General features: G+C 37.0%; 2 protein-coding genes across 10 annotated transcripts in view; one reads left to right on the forward strand and one right to left on the reverse strand.

Moving 5' to 3' along the window:
* ITGA4 (integrin subunit alpha 4) overlaps nt 1-15,285 on the forward strand; it is a 95,038-nt gene extending 79,753 nt beyond the window's left edge. For 3 of the 4 annotated variants that reach the window (XM_003990911.6, XM_045034088.1, XM_045034089.1), the window contains 10 exons: nt 561-656; nt 1,345-1,424; nt 1,789-1,878; nt 4,183-4,273; nt 6,821-6,928; nt 7,944-8,069; nt 8,669-8,788; nt 10,601-10,699; nt 11,084-11,203; nt 11,816-15,285. In XM_003990911.6, the coding sequence (XP_003990960.3) occupies nt 561-656; nt 1,345-1,424; nt 1,789-1,878; nt 4,183-4,273; nt 6,821-6,928; nt 7,944-8,069; nt 8,669-8,788; nt 10,601-10,699; nt 11,084-11,203; nt 11,816-11,914 (1,029 nt within the window). In that variant the 3' untranslated portion in view covers nt 11,915-15,285. The remainder of the gene's footprint in view (nt 1-560; nt 657-1,344; nt 1,425-1,788; nt 1,879-4,182; nt 4,274-6,820; nt 6,929-7,943; nt 8,070-8,668; nt 8,789-10,600; nt 10,700-11,083; nt 11,204-11,815) is intronic. The other variant, XM_045034087.1, reaches the window with a different exon arrangement.
* The window catches only part of CERKL (ceramide kinase like), a 110,496-nt gene continuing 94,427 nt past the window's right edge, over nt 10,574-26,642 (reverse strand). For 2 of the 6 annotated variants that reach the window (XM_023259525.2, XM_045034091.1), the window contains exons 6-13: nt 25,218-25,292; nt 24,065-24,242; nt 23,925-23,984; nt 23,305-23,330; nt 23,101-23,209; nt 20,354-20,450; nt 15,084-15,259; nt 10,574-14,438 (exon numbers count right to left, since the gene is read on the reverse strand). In XM_023259525.2, coding sequence (XP_023115293.1) covers nt 14,357-14,438; nt 15,084-15,259; nt 20,354-20,450; nt 23,101-23,209; nt 23,305-23,330; nt 23,925-23,984; nt 24,065-24,242; nt 25,218-25,292 — 803 coding nt within the window. In that variant the 3' untranslated portion in view covers nt 10,574-14,356. Of the gene's footprint in view, nt 14,439-15,083; nt 15,260-15,657; nt 16,834-19,056; nt 19,622-20,353; nt 20,451-23,100; nt 23,210-23,304; nt 23,331-23,924; nt 23,985-24,064; nt 24,243-25,217; nt 25,293-26,642 lie in introns of those variants that run through there. The other 4 variants (XM_023259528.2, XM_023259526.2, XM_023259527.2 and 1 more) reach the window with 4 other exon arrangements.

Here is a 26,642-nt window from a genome sequence, read left to right on the forward strand (position 1 = left end):
TCAGTGTATGTGATATGTTATATAGTATATATAGTATATATACATGTCTAGTGTATATACATCTACAGTATATAGGTAACAGTGTATATTTATATACGTTTCTCTGAATATTTGACTATATATATCTAATTGTGATGACCGTTATTACAATTATATACTTTGTCACATTCTCACATCTCAGACAAGAGGGCCAATGAAATACGGACTTCCTTAATTCCTTGCTTCAAGGTTTTTCAAGGAACTGGATCTTGAATTAAATAGAGAATACAAACAGGGATGAAAGCTACAGGTCCAGGAAGTATTCTGTGGAAAATTTACATGAGTATTAAAATATACCAATATATGTGTATCCATGGACACACATATTTATACATTTTTATTTACATATTTATAAATTTTATTTTTATTTCTATTTATCCCCAAAGTAAACAGAAAAAACAGTCTTCCAGGAGAACAAATTCTTCAGGGATGACTTTCTTTTAAAAAACCATTTTCTAACAGATGTTATAAACTTCAGGTTTCCTTCTTACCTAAGCCAGTTGTTTCATTTTTCCTTTTAGGAAGAGAAACAAATAAACTGTGAAGTAACAGACAGTGCTGGCTTAGTAAAGCTCGACTGCAGTGTTGGATATATATATGTAGATCACCTATCAAGGGTAAGCATTTAGCATGTTTTACTAACATGAATATAAAATATTTTCTATTTCTTCCATGTTTATGCCACATGCAAATATAAGATTTACCATTATTATTTATTTGCTTAGAGTAAGCAGCTAAGTGATGAAATAAAACTCCAACCAACTGGGCTTGAGATTTTTGAGATTGTGTTTATATTCTTGGCAATGTTCACTGAAAAAAAAAATTTTTTTAAAAAAGCGGGGGCACATGTTTGTGTCAAGATGGGCATGTGAATGTGTGGATCAGGATTCTGCTACCCTGTCTCACCCTTCTCCAACACTCCCCCCACCCCTCTCCACCCCAGGTGGTCCTATCTGCCAGGCATGTTACCTCTGCTATACAAAAAGGTGTTACTGGCAAGAGTCCTCACTCAAGTTGTTAAAGCATCTCTAATTTTGTCAGTCTGGACCTGCCTGTCTTTACATTTAGAGGCGGCTTTGTCTCTGAGTGTCACTTGTGGAAACGCTGGTGCTTGAAAATTGCCGCAAACCCAACAGCGTCCCCATAGCTCACCGCCTAAGAGAGGGGTAATCTGTGCTTCCAGAACTTAGTCTTAAATCTGCATTCCACAGACCATAAACATTAAGGGAAATTAAAATTCGGATTATAAAAAATATTACTTCTACATTTAAAAAAAATGGGCATGTCCCTCTCTGCGTTTTACAGATAGATATTAGCTTTCTCTTGGATGGGAGCTCACTCAGCAGAGCAGAAGAGGATCTCAACATCACAGTGCACGCCACCTGGTACGTTTCATTGTGAAAAAAAGAATTGTGCTAAAGGAAATGGACCCCTGACTTTAGGGTGTCGGTAGGGTGGGGGAGTTAGGGAGAATCTTTGGAGCTGTGTTCTATTGTCTGCCGGAGAAAATTTCGCTTGTGTGATCTAAGGAAAAAAAAATCTGTCTGTGGAGCAAATAACACTGTAAATAATGGGAGCAAATTTTTGCCAACCCTGTCATAAACATTTCTTACTACTGCATCTGCTTTTTTCTCCACTCCCCAAAGCCTCCAAGTATATTAGGGATACATGGTATGTGATTAGTTCTCTCTGAAGATGATTTTTATGCTTGATGGATTCTAACAGGGTGTGTTCTGTTTGCTTCTGTAGTGCAAATGAAGGAGAAATGGACAATCTGAAGCGTAACAAAGTGACTTTAGCAATACCTCTCAAGTATGAAGTCATGCTATCTGTTCATGGGTAAGTAAATACTAAGGCCTCCTATAAAGCTGAGAGCTGATTTTATTTTCTCATTTTTCAGATGTTGGTTTATTTTTGAGAAAGAGAGAATGAGCAGGCTTAACGCCGTCAGTCCAGAGCCAGACACAGGGCTCTGTCTTACGAACCACGAGATCATGACCTGAGCTGAAATCAAGAGTCAGATGCTTAACTGACTGAGCCACCCAGGAACCCGGAAAGCAGATTTTAAATTCTGTTTCTTCTTACATTATTGGTCTAAAATATATTTAAGTTTTTTTAAGGAAAGATCCTATGCTGTTTCTGTCCCTTAGCCCAGACCTTAAGTGTTGCATTCCCTTGCTTATCTGTTCGTTATTTTCACGCACTCTATAATCGTTACTGAGACTTCTTCAAACTAGCACCCAATTGGAGATTTCTTATTGGAAAAGTCCCATAAGCCTCTAGCAGGTCATGCCCAACCTTTCAGTTTTATGCTGTGCAGGCCAGGAGCCCCAGTGTGGGGCAGCATTCAATTGGAATGAATCAAGCTCAGTGGCTATGGCAAGCGTGAAGTTCAGAGAAGCATAAGCTTAGTCAAATCACCACTCTCCAGAGCCCACATCTACTTCTGTGCCAAAACGATTGAGTTATGAGAGAGCCAGCTGCAAGGTGTTCCCTGTCCACTCTCCATACCCATAAATTATGGAGTTTCTCACTTGTGGCCTCGGAGCCAGCATTCACCGGTTCCCCGCAATGTTAGTGATTGATTGTGTGGACCCTCCTCAGATCAAGAAGGAAATGTATGGAGAAAGATTTAAGGGGTATTGAGAAAACCTTTTGTGATTTTATTGGAAATGACTCAGGCTATTAGTCTTTAAAACCATATTATTAAAGGACTAGAAGATAGGAGATAACCAAACACACGGACTGATGAGTTTTTCTTGTTGCTGTAAATAAAACCATCACCAATCATTTTTAATCACCCATAGAGATGACATGTAATTATATAAAGAAAAAATGATGGGGCACTGGATAGCTCAGTCAGTTAAGTGTCCAAGTTCGGTTGAGGTCATGAACATGACTTGTGAGTTCGAGCCCCACATCGGGCTCCGTGATGACAGCTCAGAGCCTGAAGTTTGCTTCAGATTCTGTGTCTCCCTCTCTGCCCCTCCCTTGCTCATGCTCTGTCTCTCTCTCTCAAAAATAAACATTAAAAAATTTTTTTTTAATAAAAATAAAATGGTGTCTGCAACTGAAAATATAGAGTATCAAGTTTGCGAGATAAAACAAGCAGAAGAAAGAGGAAGCCATTCAGGAGAGAATCTAGTGAGTCAGTGGGGAGCAGAGAAGAGCTGATGGCATATTCCTGGTTTTGAAGCCTCATCTCTCACCTCCTTTTCTTGATCCTCTTATGAGGAGTGTCCTCTACGTGTGATTTTGGGCAAGAAATGTTCTGAGTATAAAACTGCCTAAATCTATAGCATTTCAGTATTTCTGTGTAACCAGTACTTTAATGTGTATTACTTCACATTAGCTGACAAATGAGGGCAACTGCTAGAGTTGGGATTCCCAAGAAAAATACTTCTTAAAGTCCACTACTGATGTATATGTCTAATCACAGGCAAAAGAATGACAACCTTGTATTCTTAACCAAAAAGTTGACCATACTTACTGACGTTTGAACTGTTCTCCTACCTTGGGTTTCATTACAAATAGCAAGCAGGAATTGGACTATGGAAACAACTCCAGGGCGCCTGAGTGGCTCAGTCAGTTTAGCATCTGACTCTTGATTTCTGCTCAGGTCATGATCCCACAATTGTGAGATTGAGCCCCATGTCAGGCTTTGCACTGATAGTGAGGAACCTGCTTAGGTTTCATTCATTCATTCATTCATTCACTCACTCACTCTCTCTCCCCACCTCCCAAATAATGAAACTTAAAAAAAAAACTCAAAAATAGGTAAAATAGGTTGATTTATAGGAAGATAATAGAATTGTAGGGAAAAGCTAAGAATTTGTCTCCTAATTGTCAAATTGATGTGAATCATTTGAGAACTAAGAGAGAAGGAATGGTCAGTGCTGGGAAGACAAACAGAGGATATTAGTGAGAAAGAGCAGATGGCTTTCTGCTTTCATTACATTTCACTAAATTCTTATCTTACCAAGAAACCAAAAATATTCAGTGGTGCTTAGGAGGCATCTATAGTTGGGAATATAGTCTTAAATGCCATATTTAAGAGAGATGCAATAATCCAGACCAGAGAGAAAGAGTGTTGATAATACCCCATCAAGTAAGACCAATCAAATTTGAATTTGTTTCTTTCAGGTTTGTAAACCCAACTTCATTTGTGTATGGACCAAAGGAAGAAAATGAGCCTGAAACATGCATGTCAGAGAAAATGAACTTCACTTTTCATGTAAGAGAAGTTGATTGTTGGGATATTTGTAACAAACTGAGTGCTTGTTCCTGCTGTATGGCTCCAGAGGACATCATATGCTGTGATGTCCCTCAGCCCAGGACCCCCCTGGCTGACAGCAGCACGGTTACTCATGGACTTTCCTCCTGGGTTCTTGCTTCCCCCTGCCACCTTCCCAACCCTTATCTCTATCCTGTTACTGAAGCCCACAATTCCTTACAATACAGTGGGAAGGAGCAAACACAGGAATGGAGGTAACTGCTGAAACACACAAAGTTATGGGAGGAACTGCATCCACTCGAGATGCACACAGAAATCAGGATAGGTTGAGGTGTGAATCCGTGAACTCTCTTCTTGATTCGAGCTTTTATATAAGCGCTGACATTACCCAGTAAAGGAAGCTCTTACCTCCTGCATCTCCATTTAACATCTGCTTGGTCAGCCTTTTAGGCCATAGGTAGATGGCCTGTTATAAGTGATGTGTCATTTATTAAATAATCTTTTTAAAAAGAGTATCATTATCCAAACATATTAATATAAAGCTAAACTTTTTTTAATGTTTACTGTCAAAGTTTTGATGCATCATGGATGGTGATAATTGGAGATAATGGCCACAAAAACATTTTTTGAACCAAAAGCACTGCCCAAACATTCTTAGGGCCATAGAACAATCTATAGAATGTCAGTGAGTCTAGATTTAAGTACATTAATATTTCGTAAGGTCATTTTTTTTTTTTTTTTTGGTAAGGCAGTGCTTTTAAAAATGGATATCAGAATCACTTGAGGTACTTTTTCAAAATGCAAATTCCTGGGCCCTGCCTCAGATTTAGAGAATGACCTTGGAATCCTACTGAGTCTACGTATACCCAACTTTATGTTATACTAATGTACATCAGTGTTGAAAAATATAGCTTTCTACTTTGAAGTCCCAAGAAATGCTCCTGTCAGACCCCAGTGGGAGTTTGTGCTCTGTTAAACTAAAACAGAAACTGCGCTAAACTCTAGAAGGTCTATTTATTAATTTATAATTAATAGGTTTTTTTCCAGTTAAATTACAGTGGAGTGACTGGGACTGGAGGTACTTTGAATCTCTAGGTTTGGTGAGGCTGTGCAAGTTTGAAAATGTTCTTAAAGGTCTCAACATTACTAGACAAAGGTGAAGAATATTTTAGGTTAGACTGATCATTTGCAGGCATGAGGAAGATGTCGTCTAAGGGTCTGGGCAGTGCTGGTTACCCACTGCTTGAAACTGCCTTTTGCAAGTGCCCTGTGCCTTCAGGGCCTAGCAGTTTTAATAGGCCAGGTACACGTTTGTTCTTCTAGGTCATGTGCATTCTAAAGATTACTGCAGATCTATGAGTGATGCTGTTTCATTCAGATTCTGTGGAACATCAGATATTGTATTGGTTCCGTAGTTACACGCCCAGATGGCAATTATTTTGGCCCAATTTCCTTCTTCAGGGAGCTGCAATCCCAAGATTTATCAATAAAGAAATATCATCTACCTATGCATTATTCTTTATTCATTCATTTTGAGAGAGAGAGAAAGAGAGACAGAGCAAGTGGGGGAGGGGCACAAAGAGACATGGGGCTTGAACTCATGACCTGAGCTGAAACCAAGAGTCACATGCTTAACCGACTGAGCCATTCAGGTGCCCCATACCTATGCATTCTTTTTTTTTTTTTTAATTTTAATGCTTATTTATATTTGAGAGAGAGAGAGTGCAAGCAGGGGATGGGCAGAGAGAGAGAGGAGACATAGAATCTGAAGCAGGCTCTCAGCTGTCCGCACAGAGCCCAGAGCCAATGTGGGACTTGAACTCACGAACCGTGAGATCATGACCTGAGCTGAAGTTGGATGCTCAACCCACTGAGCCACCCGGGTGCCCCCCTACGCGTTATTCTTAAAAGGCTAGATGTGCATTACTATTAAAACCCAATAACCTACCCCCTTCTGATTTTCTGAGTGTATCAGCATCATTACCCTGAACTAAAATATATTCTTATTCACTTACTGTGATAATGATTATCCTCTCAACAAAGTGATTTTGTGAAAATAAGACTGAGAATTAGAATACCTGAGTTTTGGTCCTAATTCTTGTCACTTTTTAACCATCTTAGGCACATCATTCACATCTCTGAGACTTTTCCTGAGCTGGAGAATAATAAAACGTCAGCTCACCTCATGGGACGCTTGTGAGGATCAGTCAATCATGGTTTTTTTAGACACATAATGTCCCATACAAATGTATGCTGTTGTCTTTTTCTTTAGACTATTTCTGCAATAATTATCAGCCTGGACGTTTCGGCCTAATCAATATCAAGGAGAGGGCTAGGAATAATGAATAAATTATTAGCAAACATTTTTAATGTTCTGGATATGGATATTCTGTCTCCTTTTGCTATGCAACTGCCAACTGCAAACCACCAGCACTATAAATGTTGCATGAAACCCATGCCTCCCCCTGAAAAATCATTGATATCTGTACCTATGTTTATGAAAAATATTCTTAAGTTGCTAAAACAAAAACTTTTCCTCCTTATCAGGTTATCAACACTGGCCATAGCATGGCTCCAAATGTTAGTGTGGAAATAATGGTACCAAATTCTTTTGCCCCCCAAACTGATAAACTGTTCAACCTTTTGGATGTCCAGGTAAAAATGGGTTCCTTCCTTTAACCTAAGTAATATTGCTAAAATGGATATGTCTGTTAACGTGTTTGAGTCCCACTGTAAGCTGTGAATTCGCCATGCAATTACTGAATATACTTTGAGTGTTATACATTACATAGAACTGTGAGGCTGTAGCAACTTCTGCATTTGACGTATACAGTATAGAACAGAACTCTGCTCTAGCATCTTCAGTGCGTTTTCTTTGTGAAATGGCCCTGTGGAAGTAATTGTTGGTGAAATTCTCTATAAATCTTGAGGCTGCTGTTGGAAAATCAGTATTTCAGCCTTTTTTAAAATTTTTTTTCAACGTTTTTTATTTATTTTTGGGAGAGAGACAGAGCATGAACGGGGGAGGGGCAGAGAGAGAGGGAGACACGGAATCGGAAACAGGCTCCAGGCTCCGAGCCATCAGCCCAGAGCCTGACACGGGGCTCGAACTCACGGACCGCAAGATCGTGACCTGGCTGAAGTCGGACGCTTAACCGACTGTGCCACCCAGGCGCCCCAGCCTTTTTTTTAAAAAAAGAATTAATATTCTTATGTTGATGATTACATCAGAATTATTTTAGCTTACCATCTTCCAGACAACCAGCCAACAAATAAATCTGCTATGTAGATTCGAGATCTAATTTTAAAATTTACTTGAATTCCAGATTTAGACAGTAGGATATGCTGATATGTTACTGTTTTGTGTCTAAAGCAAAAGAAATTTTAATTTCATGGTAATGTCTAAATGTCCATTTTTTACATTGCTTTTAATTTCTGTAAGGTTAGGCCCTGTATCACTTTAACATCTGTATCCCACCTTGTTAAAATGTCTCTGGGTTTTTGTGTTTGTGCCATAGAGACTTAATCTTTCCCAAATCTGTCCAAAAGATATTTTCACAATTCAGAGATACTTGATATATTTTAGAAAAGGTAACCAATTGGACCTTTCAAGACCGTGTAGCTTCTGCCGTTCTTTCCAATATGGAGTAACATTTTTCTGTCTTTATAGACTACTGCTGGAGATTGCCATTTTAAAAGTTATCAAAGAAAGTGTGCATCAGAGCAGGATAAAGGTCCACTGGAGACCCTGAAAGACATTTTCAGATTCTTGTCAAAGACTGATAAGAAGCTATTGGTAAGTTTCATTTTTTTAGGTTGTAGGTTTTGCTTTCCAACACACAGAAGTGAAACCTTAAAACCAAGAACCACTGGGTTTGAACTGTCAGCTGAGTGTAGGAAAGGAACAAGTTAATACACTTGCATGGGAGGAATAGACATGGGAGAGACAGACCCAGGGTTAAATATACTATACAATTTCATTATTTATCTAAACCAATGCCTACTTCATGCCAGCCAGACATTGTTCCAGATCCTGTAGAAGGCCAAGATATAGTACTCAGCTGAGCAGACTTTGTGGCATGAGATTATCACTCCTTTCATATTAGTGAATTTATGAAAAAAAACCCCCAGGAAGCCATCTCACATTCAAATAATCCAAGTTTAACAAGGAATATGGAACATGTGACTTAGCAAGGCTCTGATTAGGAGTCTTTGTTGTAACTCTGTCTCCGAAGGTTAAGTTCATAAGAATGAGACCACATGCTTCAAGTTCAAATACTTCTTGTTATAATTTATAAAACAAACTCCACTAATGGGAGATGTTTAATTCCATGTAAAATATTTTAGCCGTCTTTAAAAAAGTTTTAATGTAGCTTTTTGGGTATTTTTTTCAAGTTCTGCATAAAAGCTGATCCATACTGTTTAAGTCTTTTATGTAATTTTGGGAATATGGAAAGTGGAAAAGAAGCCAGTGTTCACATGCAGTTGGAAGGCCGCCCATCTCTTTCAGAAATGGTAAGTCTAAAATACAATGACAACTTTGTGCCTAAGTTTATACAGAATCTACAGATTCAGTCATCTTATTTAGGTAGGATGCTATGTGAGGAGGCATTGAAGTAATTAAAAAGGTATGAATAGTAAAATTGGGAATGGAACTCTAAAAGTGTTTCCGTTTATCGCTTTAGCTGAATAGATTGTCTAAATGATACAGTTTTTCTAATTAAACAGATAAGATTGTAGAATAGACTGTGGAATAATTAAGAGGTTTATTTTAGAAAGCATGTCCAACTATTTATGAACCTTGATTAAGTCACAGAAATGGACTACCTTAACATTTTATCTAACCTTAAGGTTTTTCCTAAACTACTTGAAATTATGCATAAAATTTAAGAAGCAAAACTTTCATAAAACCCAACTAAAACATCAACATTCATCAACAAAACAGAAATGTACAATAACAAATAAACATCTTGGACTTCTTCCTGGAAATGAGTATGCATATTTATGATTACTGACATAAAATTAGTTTTATCTGGAGTTCTGTTCTTCCATTTCCTCATCTGATAATCTCTTGCAGGGGTGTTACAGACTAAATGAGATACTTTTTTTGTAAAGCATTTAGTGCATGGCATATAGTAAGCCAAAGAAAATCGGTGGTTTTGTTTTGTTTCAAGAGGAGTATTTGAAATTGCCACACGGTGGTAAAGAGGATGGGGGGGGGTGGGGTGGAATAGATGCACCAGATAGGGAATTAAGAAGTCTGTTGTCATTTCAGTTGTGCTAAAAATTGTTAGGAGACCAAGTTATTTAAACTTTAGCAGTTTGCCCTCTCCTACTCTTGAGGTCCAGGTTACTAAACAGTGGGCACTACTGGCATTTTGGACCAGATAATTCCTTCGTGTTAGGTGCTGTGCTGTGCATTGTAGGATGTTTAGCCCATTGCTGGCCTCTACGAACTAGATGCTGGTACACCACTTCCCAAGTCCTGACAGTCTAGAAACTGCTGACTGTCCTCTAGGGGATAGAAGCATTCCTGTTGGAAACCACTGCTTTAATAAAGTATGTAATCTATTTTTACCCCTAAAATTCTCCGTGTGCTTTCCAAAACATCAAATAACATTTGTGCGGTAGTTTTAACTTTTGAGGGTCATAGACTTCTTTAGTAAAATTCGTAAACAACATATTCTCATCTACCTCAATGAATACATATATGAGAAAAAACCCTCAATTTTACATGCAGTTGTAAAAGGTCATTAGAGTCTGTGGAGCCCATCCCCAGATTCCTGAGCTCCATGGATTCTTGGTTATAAAGTCTGTCTGTTAGATAGTAAAGCTCAGAGTTCACCTACCAATTTTATACTGGCATGCTATAACTACCTGTATCATATTTTTCCATTACAGTATTAAACTATAGGTATTTTACAACAGCAAGATGATAACACTGTTTTAGAAAAAAAGAAAAGCCTAGATAAAATAAGTTTGAGGAACCATTTATCAGGTGAAGAAAGTCACCTTTGGGGAAAAAGACTGACTAGGAAAAAAACACACTGCTAACTATTACAAATATCTAAATCAAGTTATCTGCAAAGTAGTCATGTTTAATAAAAGGATTTGAACAAAATGATGCCAGGAAAATTAATACCACGGCTGTGCCTTTGGAAGCAAAGAAAGCATTGCATTACAATTAACCACAAATGGTGAAATACACTGGGGAAGATAAGTTGTAAAATTCTGAGATCGTAGGTAAGGATCATGATAAATTACTAGTACATCTTCATGAAATAAAACTATGAGTCAGGCTACAGTGATCTTTCTTTTATTTAACAGGATGAGACTTCAGCGCTCACATTTGAGATAAGAGCAACGGCTTTTCCAGAGCCTAATCCAAAAGTTATTGAACTAAACAAGGATGAAAATGTTGCACATGTAAGATTACCACTTTACCTGAAACATTACAATTATAGGGAAAACCTGCTGGGGTGTTTAGTCAGGAAAATAGATTGACTAGATCATGGAGGGCTTGAAATAGTTTACTGAGATTTGGCATTTTCCGCAACTGGTGCCAGGAAAGGACGCAGATGGCTCGTTCAGGAGGCAAACTTGGTAGCATTAACCAGATGAAGAACCATGGTGCAAGGCCATCCAGCTCAACAGTTACCAGTGTTTCCTAGGGTTATTAGAACCGGCAAGAGAAGGGGACGGGTTGTTCAAACTACTATGGGAATCATGGGTTGGGGTGAGGGTGGGGCTTCACAAGGAACAGAAGCAACTTTTAAACTGGTGGCTCTTTCTTTTCATTAATTTATGTAGGTTTTCCTTGAAGGACTACATCATCAAAGACCCAAACGTCATTTCACAATAGCAATTATTTCAAGTAGCTTGCTACTTGGCCTTATTTTACTTTTATTGATTTCGTATGTTATGTGGAAGGTAAGTCATTAATAATTACCAATGTCAAACCAAATACAACATTCTTGCCTTTCACAAAGTGACTTTTGTGACTCCCAAGTTATTAGATTTAAGTATTGCATTAACTTTTAATGTTAACTTTTTAAATTCCCAAATGAGTATATAGTACTGATCTCCCATTTCTCCGGACTTCAGCCAGTATTCCGACCATAACACTAGTTTTGAAAGATGTTCTAGAAAAAAAGCATTTGGATGGGGTGCCTGGGTGGCTCAGTCGGTTAAGCATCCGACTTCGGCTCAAGTCATGATTTCACGGTTCACGAGTTTGAGCCCCCTATCAGGCTATGTGCTGACAGCTCAGAGCATGCCTTGGGTTCTGTGTCTCCCTCTCTCTCAAAAATAAAAATTAATTAAAAATAAAGCATTTGGAAAACACTGCATATTATTTTTAATGTCCATTTTGGAGAATGTGGGTCACTGAGCAGTCCCGGAGTAACAAAAATAATGCTCTTTAAACCCAGTATTTCCCATCTGGATTTTACTGTCTACACGGGACAGTGAGTTTTCAGGTATCTGATAGGAGTGTAATATGTTTGTAGTAATACACTAATGATTATGCAATGCCATTTTCAGGTTGGTTTCTTTAAAAGACAGTACAAATCTATCCTACAAGAAGAAAACAGAAGAGACAGTTGGAGTTACGTTAACAGCAAAAGCAATGATGATGATTGAAGACATCTTTCAAATTGAGAGGACAACGGACTCAGGTTAACCAAAGAAACTTAAGATGTTGTTTACAACACTGACTTCTTCTATGTACTTCTTTTACTCATGACCTTGTGACATATTGGGTCTCCATGCAAATGAAAAATCTACGCAATGATTACTCTTCGAGAGGAAAATAACTGCAAAGGGAATATTTAATATATCCAAAGAGAATCTTTCAGCTCTTAAACGGATAGAAAAACACTAAAGCATTCAATTTATTCAAGGTAAGTAATCCCTCGAAGATATTGCATCTGAATTCAATCATATTGAAGAAGTAAACAACTCATTTGGAGAAGTCTTGGACTTGAAATAGCATTCCTTTAAAAGAAATTATTTACCATATGTGCTTGCTTCAGTAAAATAAATTCCATGGATAGGTAATGATTCATTTCTAATAGATCTTTGAGACTTGTTTGAAAAATCCTGCTCAATATCTTCAGAGAACATACTTCCAAGAGCTGTTCCTAAATTTTTGAATGGATACAAGAAGACCACTAATGTTTTAAAGTGGATTTTATCTTTAAACACTTTTATTTGTAATACCTTCATGATGGGCTCTAGGAGGATTATGATCCTGATGAGCAAACTTCAGAATGAACTTATACACTGGTTTGAGCTTAATAAGATGACTTCTGAATAATTGTTTATACAGCTATGTTTTTTTTTCTTTCTGTATATATACATAATGTTTTAAAAGAATATATGTTTATAGAGGTATAAATCTGCTAGTCATCTTAGAACACATTTTTATTAAGGGTACCCAGGAGTAAATTTCTAAAATCCATTTTCAGTGAAATTTTTTTGCTTATGAAAACAATACTTAAAAATTCTAATTTATATTCTGAAACATTGTGAATGTTGCACTTTAGCTGATATTTCAAATATTAATACACTGATATATGTAAAATATGGAAACTGTACCTCACTAATGACTCTTAAAACCAAAACTCTACAAAGAGCCTGATTAGAGGCCAGTATTTCGTATAAATTAGATACTGAGTAAAATATTGACTATCAAATTAAGCAAATGCACCTCCTTGTTTAGATGTTACTCTTTCTCTTCAAATCTATGTATTAAATGTGTTTTTATCAGGTCTATAAGAGCATTCTCTTCATGGAACTAGAGAAACAAAATTTAGAAATCTAACTTTACCGATTTTGCTTGTTTTCGGTGAATAAAATGTGCCATCAAAATTTCCATCATAGAGGTTTTAGTGACGAGTGAAATATTGCCTTTTCATTTGCAGATATATTTTTTGTAATAGTTATTCATGCATATGACCTAGATTCTGATAGCTGCAGATTATAATTTCATCTGAATTTATTTATTCTGTCTTTATACCCTCTGTATAAGGAAGCTGTAGGCAATTTTGAAAATCTTATTGGAAGTGATCAGATAGTAAGACTTCCCTCTAATTTAGCTATTAGGGAAAATATCTCCTTAGCGGAAGCCCTGCCACCAGCTGTCTCTCTCAGCTGAAATTTCTAGAAGTTACCTCTTCACAAGCCCTCAGTATATAATTGCTGGCCCCAGAACAAGGTTGTGAAAGTGACTGGGTTTCACTCCTCGAATGCTGAGAGCAGGAAACCTCCTGAACTCACTGTCTACTGGTAGTAATTAAGCTTTCAAAACAACCCTTTATTTAAGCAAAAGATCTGTTTTTTCATTACCTAAAAAACAAAGTAAGTCTTTCAGGAGAACCTCTGGGATCAGTGGTGGAGGATGATCCCTGAGGCAATTGAAATTTGGCTCTTTTCTGAAATGATAGCATTTTCGGTATTACTGAGTACATTGAAACCAATGTGTTATAATTGTTGGCTAGCAGGACTTTCAGAAGCACAAAGAATGCATCTCCCAGACCGTGTGATATTTTGTGTAATTTAAAATTTGCTATAAATTTCATCTGTGTTACAAATTTTAAAACACTTTAAAGAAAATCAACAGTTTTCAACTTCTAGGGAATAGTCACAAAATTGGTACCATAACAATTTCTTTCCCTTTTTGGCAAATAATGTAGATGTTGGAAAGATTTGAAATCTAGATTAGTACCTCATCAGGGCATCCTTACATAAACTCTAGTCCACGTGTACCAGGCTACAGGAAATTTCATGTCAGGACTGATGGACTCAAATCCTGAAAAGTTAAAACAATCATCCTGTAAAATCAGTAACTCCAAAGTAAAAGAATTTACATGTTTTAAGTATATGAAATAGTTTCCATTCCAATGCTTTCCAAAACCCATAATTTAAATGGTTATATTGCCTAATTTTTTTAAGCTCTAGAAGCTAATTTTTAGTAACAAAATAGCAAATTTCTTTAAAAAATAAGAATTTTGTTTCCTATTAGGCTATGTTTAAAGAATGACCATATTCCCTCCCATTAAAATTCTATTTTGTACATTCCTTTTATAAACAATTACAGTTAACTTCAGAATCATTCATTTCTTCCATGCTTCCTCCATAAAGATTGATAAGTCTTGGGTGTAATCTGTAAAAAAGATAGGTGTGATTATTTCATCAACCTATCATTGTTCACCTATAGAATATGGTACATGATACCCAATACAAATCTACCGATAGTTAAACATTGGAAGAGCTGCAATCTTGTAAAACTGGGGGGGCCTGATAACTCAGCACCAGTGATTACTATAAATTCCAGGCATTGTGCCCATAGAAAGCTCACAGCTAGTGGTGTGCTCCTGCATACTTTTTACCCATTGAGGCATAATGCTTACCAACAATGAGTTTGCATAGTCTTAAACTTGTTTGTGCCAGTTGTTCCTGTTACTTAGACAGTATGTACAATTGTGTCTGCATGAAGTAAGTTGAATGCTTTGGAAAGACTGGAAATATCAAATGTAAACTGTAATCCTGCATTATCTGTATAGTTTAGGGAGAATGATAAATTTACAATGCCAATAGAGACTCATAAATTGTGGTTGAGTCTATGAAAATGCTTTGGGTGTATATAACAACTGAATAAGTGTAAAGTTATTTATTAAAATTGTACATCGGTCTTTTTATGCTTCCCTTACTAATCTAAAAAAAAAATAGTCACGACAAGGAGACTTCCATTGCACTCAGTTTTGTGTCTACTGGTGGACACTTAAGGCGGGGAAATAATTACACTTACTTAACATGGACCTCTGATGCGACTTCCACTAAATCACCATCTACATTCCAAGGGAAATTGTTTTCTGAAGCAGCTGCATGCCTCCCAGCATCCTCCTCTAGATTGGGTGCGCTATTAGTCCTCGGACGAACTTTAACCTCTTCAACAGTGTAAGTCTCAACAAATGGAAAATTGAACTAAATAAAACAAATGTAAATCGTCATGGTACTTGCTTTATGCCTACACTGCTAATGAAAAGAAAGTTCACCGTGTTGTCTCTTGAATGTAAATATCAACATGCATGATGACATTGTTATAGCATTGAAAGTCTATGCCAGGGATCCCCAATTTCTTTGGTAGATCTAGCTACTGGCAAACCTGTTTTATGACCAATAGTAGATGTGTATGCATTTGTATACAGTACCATACAATTTCCAATTAAAGACTGAGTTTTTAATACCTGTTGACACAGAAGATTTATATAATCCCACTAACTTGTCAACTTGTATGGGTGAGGTCAAGCAAACTCTTAAGTTTCACACTTAGAATTTAATTAGGAAGAACCTCGGTCTAAGCTTATGAAGGAGAAAAGAGAAAGTCGATCTGATGTGAGTTTTGCAGGTGTTCCTCCTGCCTCATTTCCCACTTTAAAGATGCACACATGTTGCAAGACAGTTGTTTGCTTTCTGAGCACTCCACATGGTGCAAAGTATCTTCAAATTTCCATTTTTCTTGTTTAAGGAAAGTTTAGTGGAAAAATATTTATTCCCATAAATAATATAGCCAAATACCTTTTTAGTAGCAATGTACAATAACTCATTTATTTCACTTTTTAGGCAAATGACATGGGGTTTACTCCCATTTTTTTCCCCCTTCCACAAATGAACCTCAGTGAGGTACAGAATTTTAAAAGTTGACAGAAAACTAACATTCTCCCCCACACCCTTATTTTACATATGTAGAAACCTAAGTCCAGCAGATTTTACAGTTTATACTGTATAATGCAGTGGATTACGTAATGGTTTATACTGGGTTTACATGGTGGCATCGGCTGTTCTAATTGAGGTATAGAATTAGAGTGCCCCAAGTAGCTCTCTGTGAAACTGCTTGGCAGTCACTGCATTAGACTTCCCTTCATCTCAGATATAAAGCCATGGGAACCTCATTCCATGTTAATTTGTAAAAAAAGAATGTGTTTTAAATGAGTCATTGATAACTGGCTGCTATGGGTTAAATTGTATTCCCAATAAAAATACATAGAAGTCCTAACTGTTGGTGCCTGTAAATGTCACCATATTTGGAAAGAGGGTCTTTGCAGATGTGATGGAGCTAATATGAGGTCATCTGGTTGAGCCCTAATACACTATGACTGATGTCCTTTAAAGAGAAGAATGCCATGTGACAAAAGAGACTGCAGCAGACAACTGTAAGCCAAGAGATTTCGAGAAGTGATGGCCACCACCCGTAAGTCTATTATCTTAAATCCTCAGTTTTCATGTGCATACTTCGCAAAATGAAGCTCCATGCATCCTAGCAAATTTATTTCCTACGAAGCCACATTGGTAGATGGGACTTTAGGGAGCCATGAGCTTAATACCTCATGTGAGGGTATGTTTAAGATGTGAGGAAGAGAAGTGAACAGTTAAAATTGTGATACATACAAGTGCCATGATGGTGTAAGCATAGAGTTAAAGGACAGAAACGAGGCAAACAGGCCCAGGATGTTGGGTGAGCTTCCCATGTGAAGGAGTCTTAACACAGAAGAGTTAGCCTGAAGGAGGAGAAGGGAGGAAGATTTGGAGAGGAAACATTTGCTAAGTATGGAGATACGGCAATCATCACACAACTACAAAACATTGAGCATACTGTGATATTGTAATAGTGGTGTTCTGTCACTTACTTTTACAGAAGATATAAATGCCTGTGTTTGATTTTTTTTTTTTTTTTTTTTTTTTTTTTTTAGAGACATAGATGGTATCATGGGCTGAATTGGGTCTCTCCCTCAAAGTCATAAGTTGATATAACCCCTTGTACCTTAGAATGTAACCACAGTTAGAGATAAGGTCTTTAAAGGTATGATTAAAAGGAGGTTTTTAGGGTAGGCCCTAATCCGCTATGACTGGTGTCCTTAAAAGAAGAAATTGGGACATACAGACACTAAGGGATGTGCATGCATACAGGAAAGACCACGTGAAGACATAGCCAGAAAGCAGACATCTCTAAGCCAAGGAGAGAGGCCTTGGGAGAAATCAGACCTGTCAACAGCATCTTGGACTTCTTATCCTCAGAATTATAAAAAATAGATTTCTGTTAAGGCACCCAAATCTATCATACCTGTCATGGCAGCCCTAACACGAGTACAATGGCCAAAACATAGGAAATCTGGCGAGGATGGCCAGAGGTGAGGCAACATAACGGCCAGAATACAAGGGCCATGAATTCTACGCTGAGGAAATGAGATGTCATCTTGACAAGAATGAGCAAGGCATTGAAGAATTCAGCAGGAGAGAAACAGGTAAGTGTTTTAGAAAAGTCCCTGTAGAATTAAGTGTGGAACACAAGACCAGAGAAAAAGGAAGATCAGAAGGAGGTTGCTGTAAGAAGGGATTAAGGTTCAAATTAAGGTGAAAGAAATTTCAGAAACATCAGAGAGGAGAACGAACAGAACTAATTGGTGGGCTGGTTGTACGGATTGAGAGAGGGAGAGGAATCCAGAGTAACTCCAGGATGGCTAGAGTTTCACACCATCGCCCTGTGCAGGGAATCATAGAAGGAGCACCTTTAGGGGAAAGACAATAAGGTCAGCTGTGAACGTGCCAGACTCCAGATGCGTGGGTTTCACAACTTGAGCACACAGGAAAGCACAGTGGTCCTACGATCAGCAGAGAAAACAGAACCTCCAAAGTGTGCAAAGCTCAGATGGTGGTTCAAACAAGGGGGAGGACACACTCAGGACAAGGTATCACAAGAGAACGACAAGGCAGCACACAAGTCCTCAAGGAAGGACTAACATTTGAGGGTCTTAAACTCCCTACCAGAAACAATGGTCAAAGTGAATGGAGGAATGGAGGACAGAGGAAATGGAGGCCAGTGAGAGGACAGAGTTGAAAAGAAGGGTGGTATTTTTCTATTTTCGCAGAGATGGGGAAGGCAAAACTAGTCACCCCACAGACAGTGGTTTTCATTATGCTCTAGAACTAATATATATGTAGATTCAGTTAACCTGGAAAAAATGGTTCAGAGACCTAGACTGTGGCTCTCCTGAGGCTGCAGTGCCATGTTGTCCTTTCTGGATAGCACAACTACTACGAATTAGTGAATTATATATCTTATCTGTACGTGGTCTTTATAATGTTCCATGATTTATATAAACTTACATTTTTGAAAATGTCACAATGAAGGAAAGACACTAAGAGACTACAAATATACACACACATGTGTACATATGTGTATTTTTTAAACATATCACATTAACATTGCTAAAAGCAGTGACCTTGGGAATCCATCTACTTATGTATATATACCATTGCATCAAACATTTTTAGAATTTGTCAAAAAATCACAGAGCAATAGCATGGACTTCATTTTAGTAAAGAGCTAAATCAATCAGAGTTAAGTCTAATGACCATGCTCCCTCCCTCACTCACACACACACACACAATTTTTCCATCAAAAACAAGACATGGCCAGTAAGTGGGAAAAGCAGGTTATAATATATCTTGCATAACGTGATCTCACTTTAAAAAAAATTCTTTCCCTATATAGAATTCTATTCACTCTGTCATTGCCTTTATTTTTATAGTATTTATTACTTTAAATATATGAAGAAAGCTATTTTCATGTTGAAAAATGGATGTCTATGGAAACTACCTTAGAAATTTGCCCCTTAGGCAATTCCAAAAGAATTTATTTTCATAAATAATTTGTGCAGTAGGTGCCTCCCTAAAATAAATACAGAGCTTCTCAGGGTAAGTAACCTTCAGGTTAATACTCATTTAAGCACTCACATTTATTTAATAGAAAAAGATTAAGAAGTTTATACCAAGGTAATGACACCGACGATCCCTTGGAATATCCAATTTTGAGTATTTCTACTTTCTGACTTAGGAAAAATAATGAACGTACGGCCTTTAGATTAAGAAAAATAATATTTCAAACAATATGAGTCACATCCCAAAAGGCATACATTCCTTTGACAATCACTGCCTTTCCTAAACACACACACACGTGAAGTTACTACTTCAGCTCACAACCTACCTTACATCTGCCTTTGTCTACGTTGGGACTATAATTTTTAGGATACAACTTCCTAAACATTTCATTCAGTTGGTTGCTCAGTAAACACTCATCTAATAACGTAGTGGGTAGTAGAGAACTGAAACTTCAGGGGAACTGCGTATGAAAGTTTAAAATTATAAAGGGGCAAAATGTGAGTCACCACGGCCACTTCTGCAAGCAAGATTCAGCTGCTAGTGGTTGACTCAGTGTCCTCTCCTCGTCTTCCTGTTTACTCTCTCCAGCTACATCCAGGTACACTTTTATGCCTTTAGGGAGTGAGACTGTAGGGTTTTACAAGCAGACCGATCAACTTCAAGACTCGTAATTTCAGAAATCACATATTTCGGGACCAGTTACCTAAAAACTGGGTCAAAATCTCTGCCAAAAGAATGTGGCTTATAATAGTTATTGCTTCTCTTTAAAACAAATCCCGTAAGTAGAAGTAAATCTTCTCTCCCTCTACAACCACACATCATAGTTCTGAATAGAATAATGACTAGCTAAACATGGTGTGTTTTAAAAATAGGTCTGCCTATCTATTTCAATGAGCGAAGGTAGGCAGATCTGTAAATAAAAGGCAGGAAAATCTAAAGGTCATAACTTGAGAGAAAGTCTCCTGCCATAACATCAAGATTAAAATATCAGATTTCACTACTTTTCATTCTGAAGAACAGCTGAGTATATAATTTTAGCTTTAATTTACTTCACATTTCAATATAACACTACATTTTCTATTTTCTCTTTGCACGTGTGTTCACGCACACGCATGCATGTGTGCGTGCGCATGCACACACACACACAATATACGTAACTGCCAATTCCTAGGCAAATCTATATTAATATGGTAGATACTTTTCAAAATTTGGAGGAAACACAAATTTGGAAAGAAAAAAGATTAATCTATTTAGAAAAAAAACGCCTTCTTAGGAAGCCGGATTTTATGTCAACTCTTGCAGCATATCTCTCCATGATTAATAGCTTTGCATATAAGTAGCAAAAATAATGTACCATACCTGATTCTTAACACTGGCATATCTTTTCAGGTGTTTTATAAATTCTGGCCGAGAAGTATTTCGTGCAATTATAAGAGCCATGCTTCCGTTATTTAATCTGAAATTAAATTTTTATACGGGAAACTGAGAAGTTTATTAATTGCAACTAAAATTACCGTGTATCATTCCTTCCAACAAACATCATGTTTACTAGAAGTTTTAGGTAAGATAGATTAATCATCATCACATTAAATTTACCTTAATTTCTTAAATCTTATCTCGCTGTATTATTTTTAAACAGCACAGACCTTCAAATTAATTCGATTAAACAATTGACTCCCTTCTGAGCAAGCTCTTATATTAAGGGCTTTTTTTAAAAAAATGAACCATCAGGCATCCTATTCATGTATCAAGACATCATTTAAAATCCAATGTATTTACTTAAGGATTCTAAACGTGAAAATCATGTATGTTTTTAGAAGATGTAAAATAGTGAATAAATACAAATGGTATGACGATTGTTCTTTCTAAAAACCTAGTGTGATTTAAATATTTATTTATAGGCAGATCTAAGTGACATAGGAAAATAAAGTGGCCCTTGGATGGATGAGAGGGACGCATGCTACCACACATGTTCAGTTAAATGACTGAGCATTTTAATCTTGCATAACTGTTCAGTTTAATATAAGACACTGCAAATTTAGAGATGTGATTTAGTGCCAAAAAAGCCACTCACAATTGCATGTAGCTTTAGAAGGCAGTTTGCAGAAATATGTGCAAATGACTTCTAGCTTGATTTCAAGGCAAATATAAAGTTATTCCAAGAATAACAACAACATAAAAAAGAGCTCTTTAAGTCTTATGGAAGCTCAGGGTAGAACTTGTAAGGGACCCCGGAGATTATCCAGTCATTCACTCAGTTTATATAGAAGGAAGAGATGACCCCAAGTTTAAGTCAACTGTTCAGAAGCACACAGATCTGAAAGCAAAATGATCACTGGTACCAGATCTCTTAATTGCCAGGGTCCAATGTTCATTTTACTCAACATCCCACCTCTTCCCACCTGCAAATAAATAGTATCAAGACACATTCAGAGTAATGTTTTGTGTGTTTATTTTTTAAAAATTGCTGAATTTTTACTCAGAAACATGAAAGCACTTCATGTCTACTTTCAATACTTATTAGTAATTGAAACACACCCTATATACTTGTCACTGTTCTGAATGGTTTTTTTTAACATATTATGCATTTATTCTCTGAACACTTAATACTGATTTCTATCGGCAATTTGCACTGATGCCTTTTGAATTAAATTATACTTTGCTGTGGAAAAAAAATAAAATTGAAGGTTGAATCTCCTGTGCAATGATCCTGAATCATTCAGAAGATTAATCTCTAAATACCTCTGGTCAGCTAAGACCTGCTTTAAAGGCCTTTGTACAAAATGGTGTGTTTAATTACAATCCACAAAGGAAATCTCTAACTAGTCACCCTCTAAAAAAATTCATCAACACTGATTGAACCTGGAGAGAATCAGTGGTGGAATTCAGGCAAGCTGAAAAATGCATGGAGCAGCATTGAAGGAAGCATGAATTGACCCCCAAAAGAGCAGACTACCTCTCATGAAGGTCCTTGAGCAAACATGACAGTCAGAGAGGAAGGAGGGTTAGACAAGTATCGTCCCAAGTCCCGTAGAACATTATTCCAATGTCAGCTAGCTGTTTTTCACTTTTAGTGAGGGAAACCACATTAGGGAGGCACACAGCTACCTAGGATTTGAGGGTATAAGGAGGGAACACTTAAGCTCAATCACTCTATCACATGAGCTTCAAAATACTCCTTTCAAGTTTCAGCACTGGAGATAATGAGGACACTGGCATCGAGATTATTAGTATCAAACTATCCAGTTTTTCTTCTCCTCTAACTTTGGATGTTTCCCTGTTACCTTTGTGTCAACTGCCAAGAAAAAAATTTTAAACCAGTCCCCTTTGCTAGCTGTTCATCATTCTGGTTAAATATTTTGCAGGGAAGATGAAACTAATCATTAAAATTATGTTATAAATTGCCAAAGCACATAGTCATTCTTTTATTCCACTTCCAGAGAAAATCTAGATTTGACTATATTATACAACACTCATGATCCTTTCTTCTACGCTTTCTTTGGGAGTGGGAGAGAAACATTTTCAGAGCAGTAATGGACAGCTGCTTGAAAAGAATGTACAAGAGATGAAATATTTATATTTTCGTAGATAAAATCATATATAAAATGTCTCAAGAAAGTGTGGGCAATAGATTCACACTATCCACACTAAATATAAATAACTGAAATTCAGCTTCCTTTGACTATATAGGTACCAAATATACCCACATACCTGCTTTTCATGCTGAGGATATTTATGTCTGCTCTAAAATGTGAAAGTAGAGATGTTCATAAGAAATACCAGGAATATAATGTTTTCAATGACCAGCACATGAACATCAGCAAAGTAGGCATAAAGTGACACAATAAAATCATGTTAATAAAACCCCAGAAATATTCTAGCCTCAGTAATATTAAGAAATCAGTGGTTGTCTAATATTTCCAGTTTAACAGTTGGTGTCAGCTTGCTCCAATAAGTCCCTTAGAATCTCTAGTGTTATACTATCCAAGAGAGACTACCCATTGATAATATGCTAGCCAGCCAAAAGTTAGCAAGGTATTCTAAAAGAAAAAAATAAAACTAGTTTATAGAAAACTGTCAGTTATTCAATAAAAATGCTTACTAACCTGGTATTAGGTGCCAAGCCTCGAGGTGCCACTGAACACAGGCAAGGAATTGCCATAATGCTGACATTCAGGATCTGACCCTGGATCGTTTGCCACTGATCATTACTCACTAAAGGTAATGGAAGTGATTGGTTACTTTCCCTCACCAGAGCAACATGTCTATAGAGCCTGATTTAGTTCTCAAAGAGGTACATTTAGACTCACCAGATTTGGGAGATCCTTCCACCTTCCTAAAAGTAAGAAAACAAAACAAAGAAAACTACATCACACAAAAAATGACATCTATTAAATTGGGAAATTTCAAGAACCTAGTATGTCAGATATTATCTTAGACTAGACACAGTAAGTAAAAACATATAAGTAATTCCATTACTGCATTACATGATGTTGGTTCATTTAAAGGTATTATCCATAATAATGATTTTTCATTTCTTTCAAAAACCAAAACATTTCCTTTGTGTAGCTTTGAGTAAAGTTTGTGTTGCATACTAGACTGAAATTCTCATGAGGGCAGAAACTAGGTGTTTTGCTTTTTTTTGTTGCTGTTTATTGATGTATCCAAAGTGTCTGGCATACAGTAGGCATTCAATAAACAACTGCTGGATAAATGAATGAATCATTGCATGGATGGACGGAGTGAATAGTTGTTTCTGAAGACAAAAGCCAAACGACATGGCCTACTAGAATCTCACTACTCTATATTCTTTGCTAGTATTTTAGAAAAACAACCAAAGATCACAAGTCTAATAAAGTATGCATATCAAACTATGTCATGATTTAAAGAAAGATATAGATGTTTACATTACTTTGTGCTCTTTACCTACCTTTCTTGTAAATTCTGAGAGCTGATAAATGGTAAAAATGATATTTCACAGTCTTCAGGCCTAAAATACAATAAAATTTGCTATTGACACTCATTGACTCTGAGATACAAAATTTTTGGTTTACGCAAAAAAAGACTTACTTAAGTTTTGCCAGTGCCTTAATTATAGCAAAATCCCTTCGTTGGTTGGGTGACATCCATCGATGTTTTTCTGCCAGAGCCAAAGTTCTTCCCCCAAAGCCAAACATGGCTGAGAACCCAAAGCGAAGAAATTTGCCAGTGGTGCTGAAGGTGCAGACATCGACAGGTTGTATGTGTCCTTGAATATTATGTTGGATATTCGTCAAGCAGGGAGTGCAGTAGGGCCAGTTGTCAAAATGGCAAGCATAGAAAAGCCGATTTATTTACTTATAGACAATCTCAAGTGACTTCATACAATAATAAATATCCTTTCTTTTCATCTCTTTCCCTGCAACCACTGAAATTTCCATTTGTAATTTTTTCAGGTACTAAGGGAGAAACACAAAGTAGTAAATGCGGCAGCATATTGTTATTTCATATAAAACAGGGTTGTGGTGGGGGGCACCTGGGTGGCTCAGTCAGTTAAGTGTCCGACTTTGACTCAGGTCATGATCTCATGGTTCGTGAATTCAAGCCCTGCGTCGGGCTCTGTGTGGACAACTCAGAGCCTGGAGCCTGCTTCTGATTCTGTCTCTCTCTCTCTGCCCCTTCCCCGCTCGCGCTCTGTCTCGCTCAAAAATAAACATTAAAAAAATTGTTTTTAATTATCAAACAGGGCTAAGAAAGTAAAATTGAAGTACGTGTGCAAAGTAAACTTAGATTTAACACTAGTGTTGCATTGTATTTATCTGAGTTTATAGGCTTTTCATCAATTGGGAGGATAAATATTCTAGTGGATGTGCAATGAATTGTTCTTTTCTTATGTTTTTCTTTTAATAACATAATCTCAGCCCTAGAGTCTTGGTATAGTCAAACAACAATATCTGATATACTTAAATAGTATACACAGATTTTCTTGATTATAAAATTGTGACCTTGCGTAAACTTCATTTACTGTTCTTTACAGGACCTGTACTCTAAAAAGGGAGGCAGCCCAAATAGTGAAGCTTTGTCTAATTGACCTTTGGTTTTTAGTAAAACACGTCTCTGCATTGAGAGACAAAGAACCTGTCCTTCCTTAGATAAGTTTGACAGAAATAGCCTTAAATAAATATAAAAACTTCCCTATAAAAAGCTTCCTTACAAACATGAACTTCTTTGAAAGAATTCTTACCCATTATAATGTGCAAAGTTGCAGTTACCACATGAGGGATTCCATGAAGAGAATGTGCCAGTACGTTGGTAGAGCCTGCCAAATCAGTTTTAAAACACGTAAAACAATGTAGCGTATGTTTTGAGTTATCCAGTTGCTCCTACTTTACACAGGTATCCCTATGCAATGTGCAAATAAAAAAGTAATATAAGTTTATAAATTTTCACTCATAGCTTAAATTCACATCAGATGTTGGCTGTATTGTTCAACCTTTAAACCACTTAAAATTAGAAAACAGTTTATAGTATCCACTTGCTCACAGCTTTTGCCATCATTAATGTCCATCTTCTACCAAAACACACTAGCTATCAAAGTCTACTCCATCCAACTTCAATGAGTGGGTTTCTAATTTCTATACCTAAATGAGTACCAACAGCATAAGGTTGTCTCTGGAAAGCAGAGACAAATGAATAAATATATAAATAAAAATCCAAATAGTAATGAAGAAAAAAATATAAAATCACTGTAAAGCACAAAAGACCTGTTTTAAATACTAATGAATCTTAGAGGTAAGCTTTCATCCGAGGGGATTCTCCTGTTATCTGACAAATGGTATCCTAGATGAAGAAAACATTTAATTCCATGGCATTTGCCATGCTATAAAAGTCTATTTTGAGACATTACAGATTTCTTATTTCCATAACCATTAGGATAATTTATGATCCACATGAATTTCTGCCACAGCCTACAGAAGAAAAGAACTCTCTCAAGTCAGACTTTTTTTTTTTTTTTACGTTTATTTATTTATTTTGAAAGAGAGACCACAGGGGAAGGGCAGAGAGAGAGAGAGAATCCCAAGCAGGCTCCATGCTGTTAGCACGAGCCCGACACAGGACTCCATCTCGGGAACCATGAGATCATGACCTGGGTCAGATGCTTAACTGAGTCACCCAGGCACTGCTCAAGTCAGACTTCTATAACATTTATGTTTCTCTGAGATCTTGGATAAAAGCCTTCCTCTGAAAGGGAAAATACCAGTTAGCTCCTGCTGTTCCCAGGAGATTAAGAGGGTTTAAAATTAAGAAGCTACACGTTTTCTTAAATTACAGAATGTAAGAAAGAAATCAGTAACAGCCGAGAACTTCGAAAGCGTGGATGTGGAGTGTACTACAGCTATCAAGGCAAAGGCCAGCTCCCTGGATTTGTTAATCAGGAACATTTCTGTGTGGTCATATGTGATCTATTCAATTTGTATCACTTGAACTAATGTGTGCTAGGGTTTTTCAGCTGACAAAGCTGAGGCAGCTCAAATGTTATCAATGAAGACTGTCATTAAAATAATCATAAGGGGCTCATCTAATATTAATGATTTTCAGACCTCTAGCAATACCAATTCAAAGAAAAGTCTACCTCAACCAATTAGTAAACCTGTTCCAAGTGGTTCAT

The sequence above is a fragment of the Felis catus genome, chromosome C1, assembly GCF_018350175.1.
Source record: "Felis catus isolate Fca126 chromosome C1, F.catus_Fca126_mat1.0, whole genome shotgun sequence".
Taxonomy (NCBI): Eukaryota; Metazoa; Chordata; class Mammalia; order Carnivora; family Felidae; genus Felis; species Felis catus.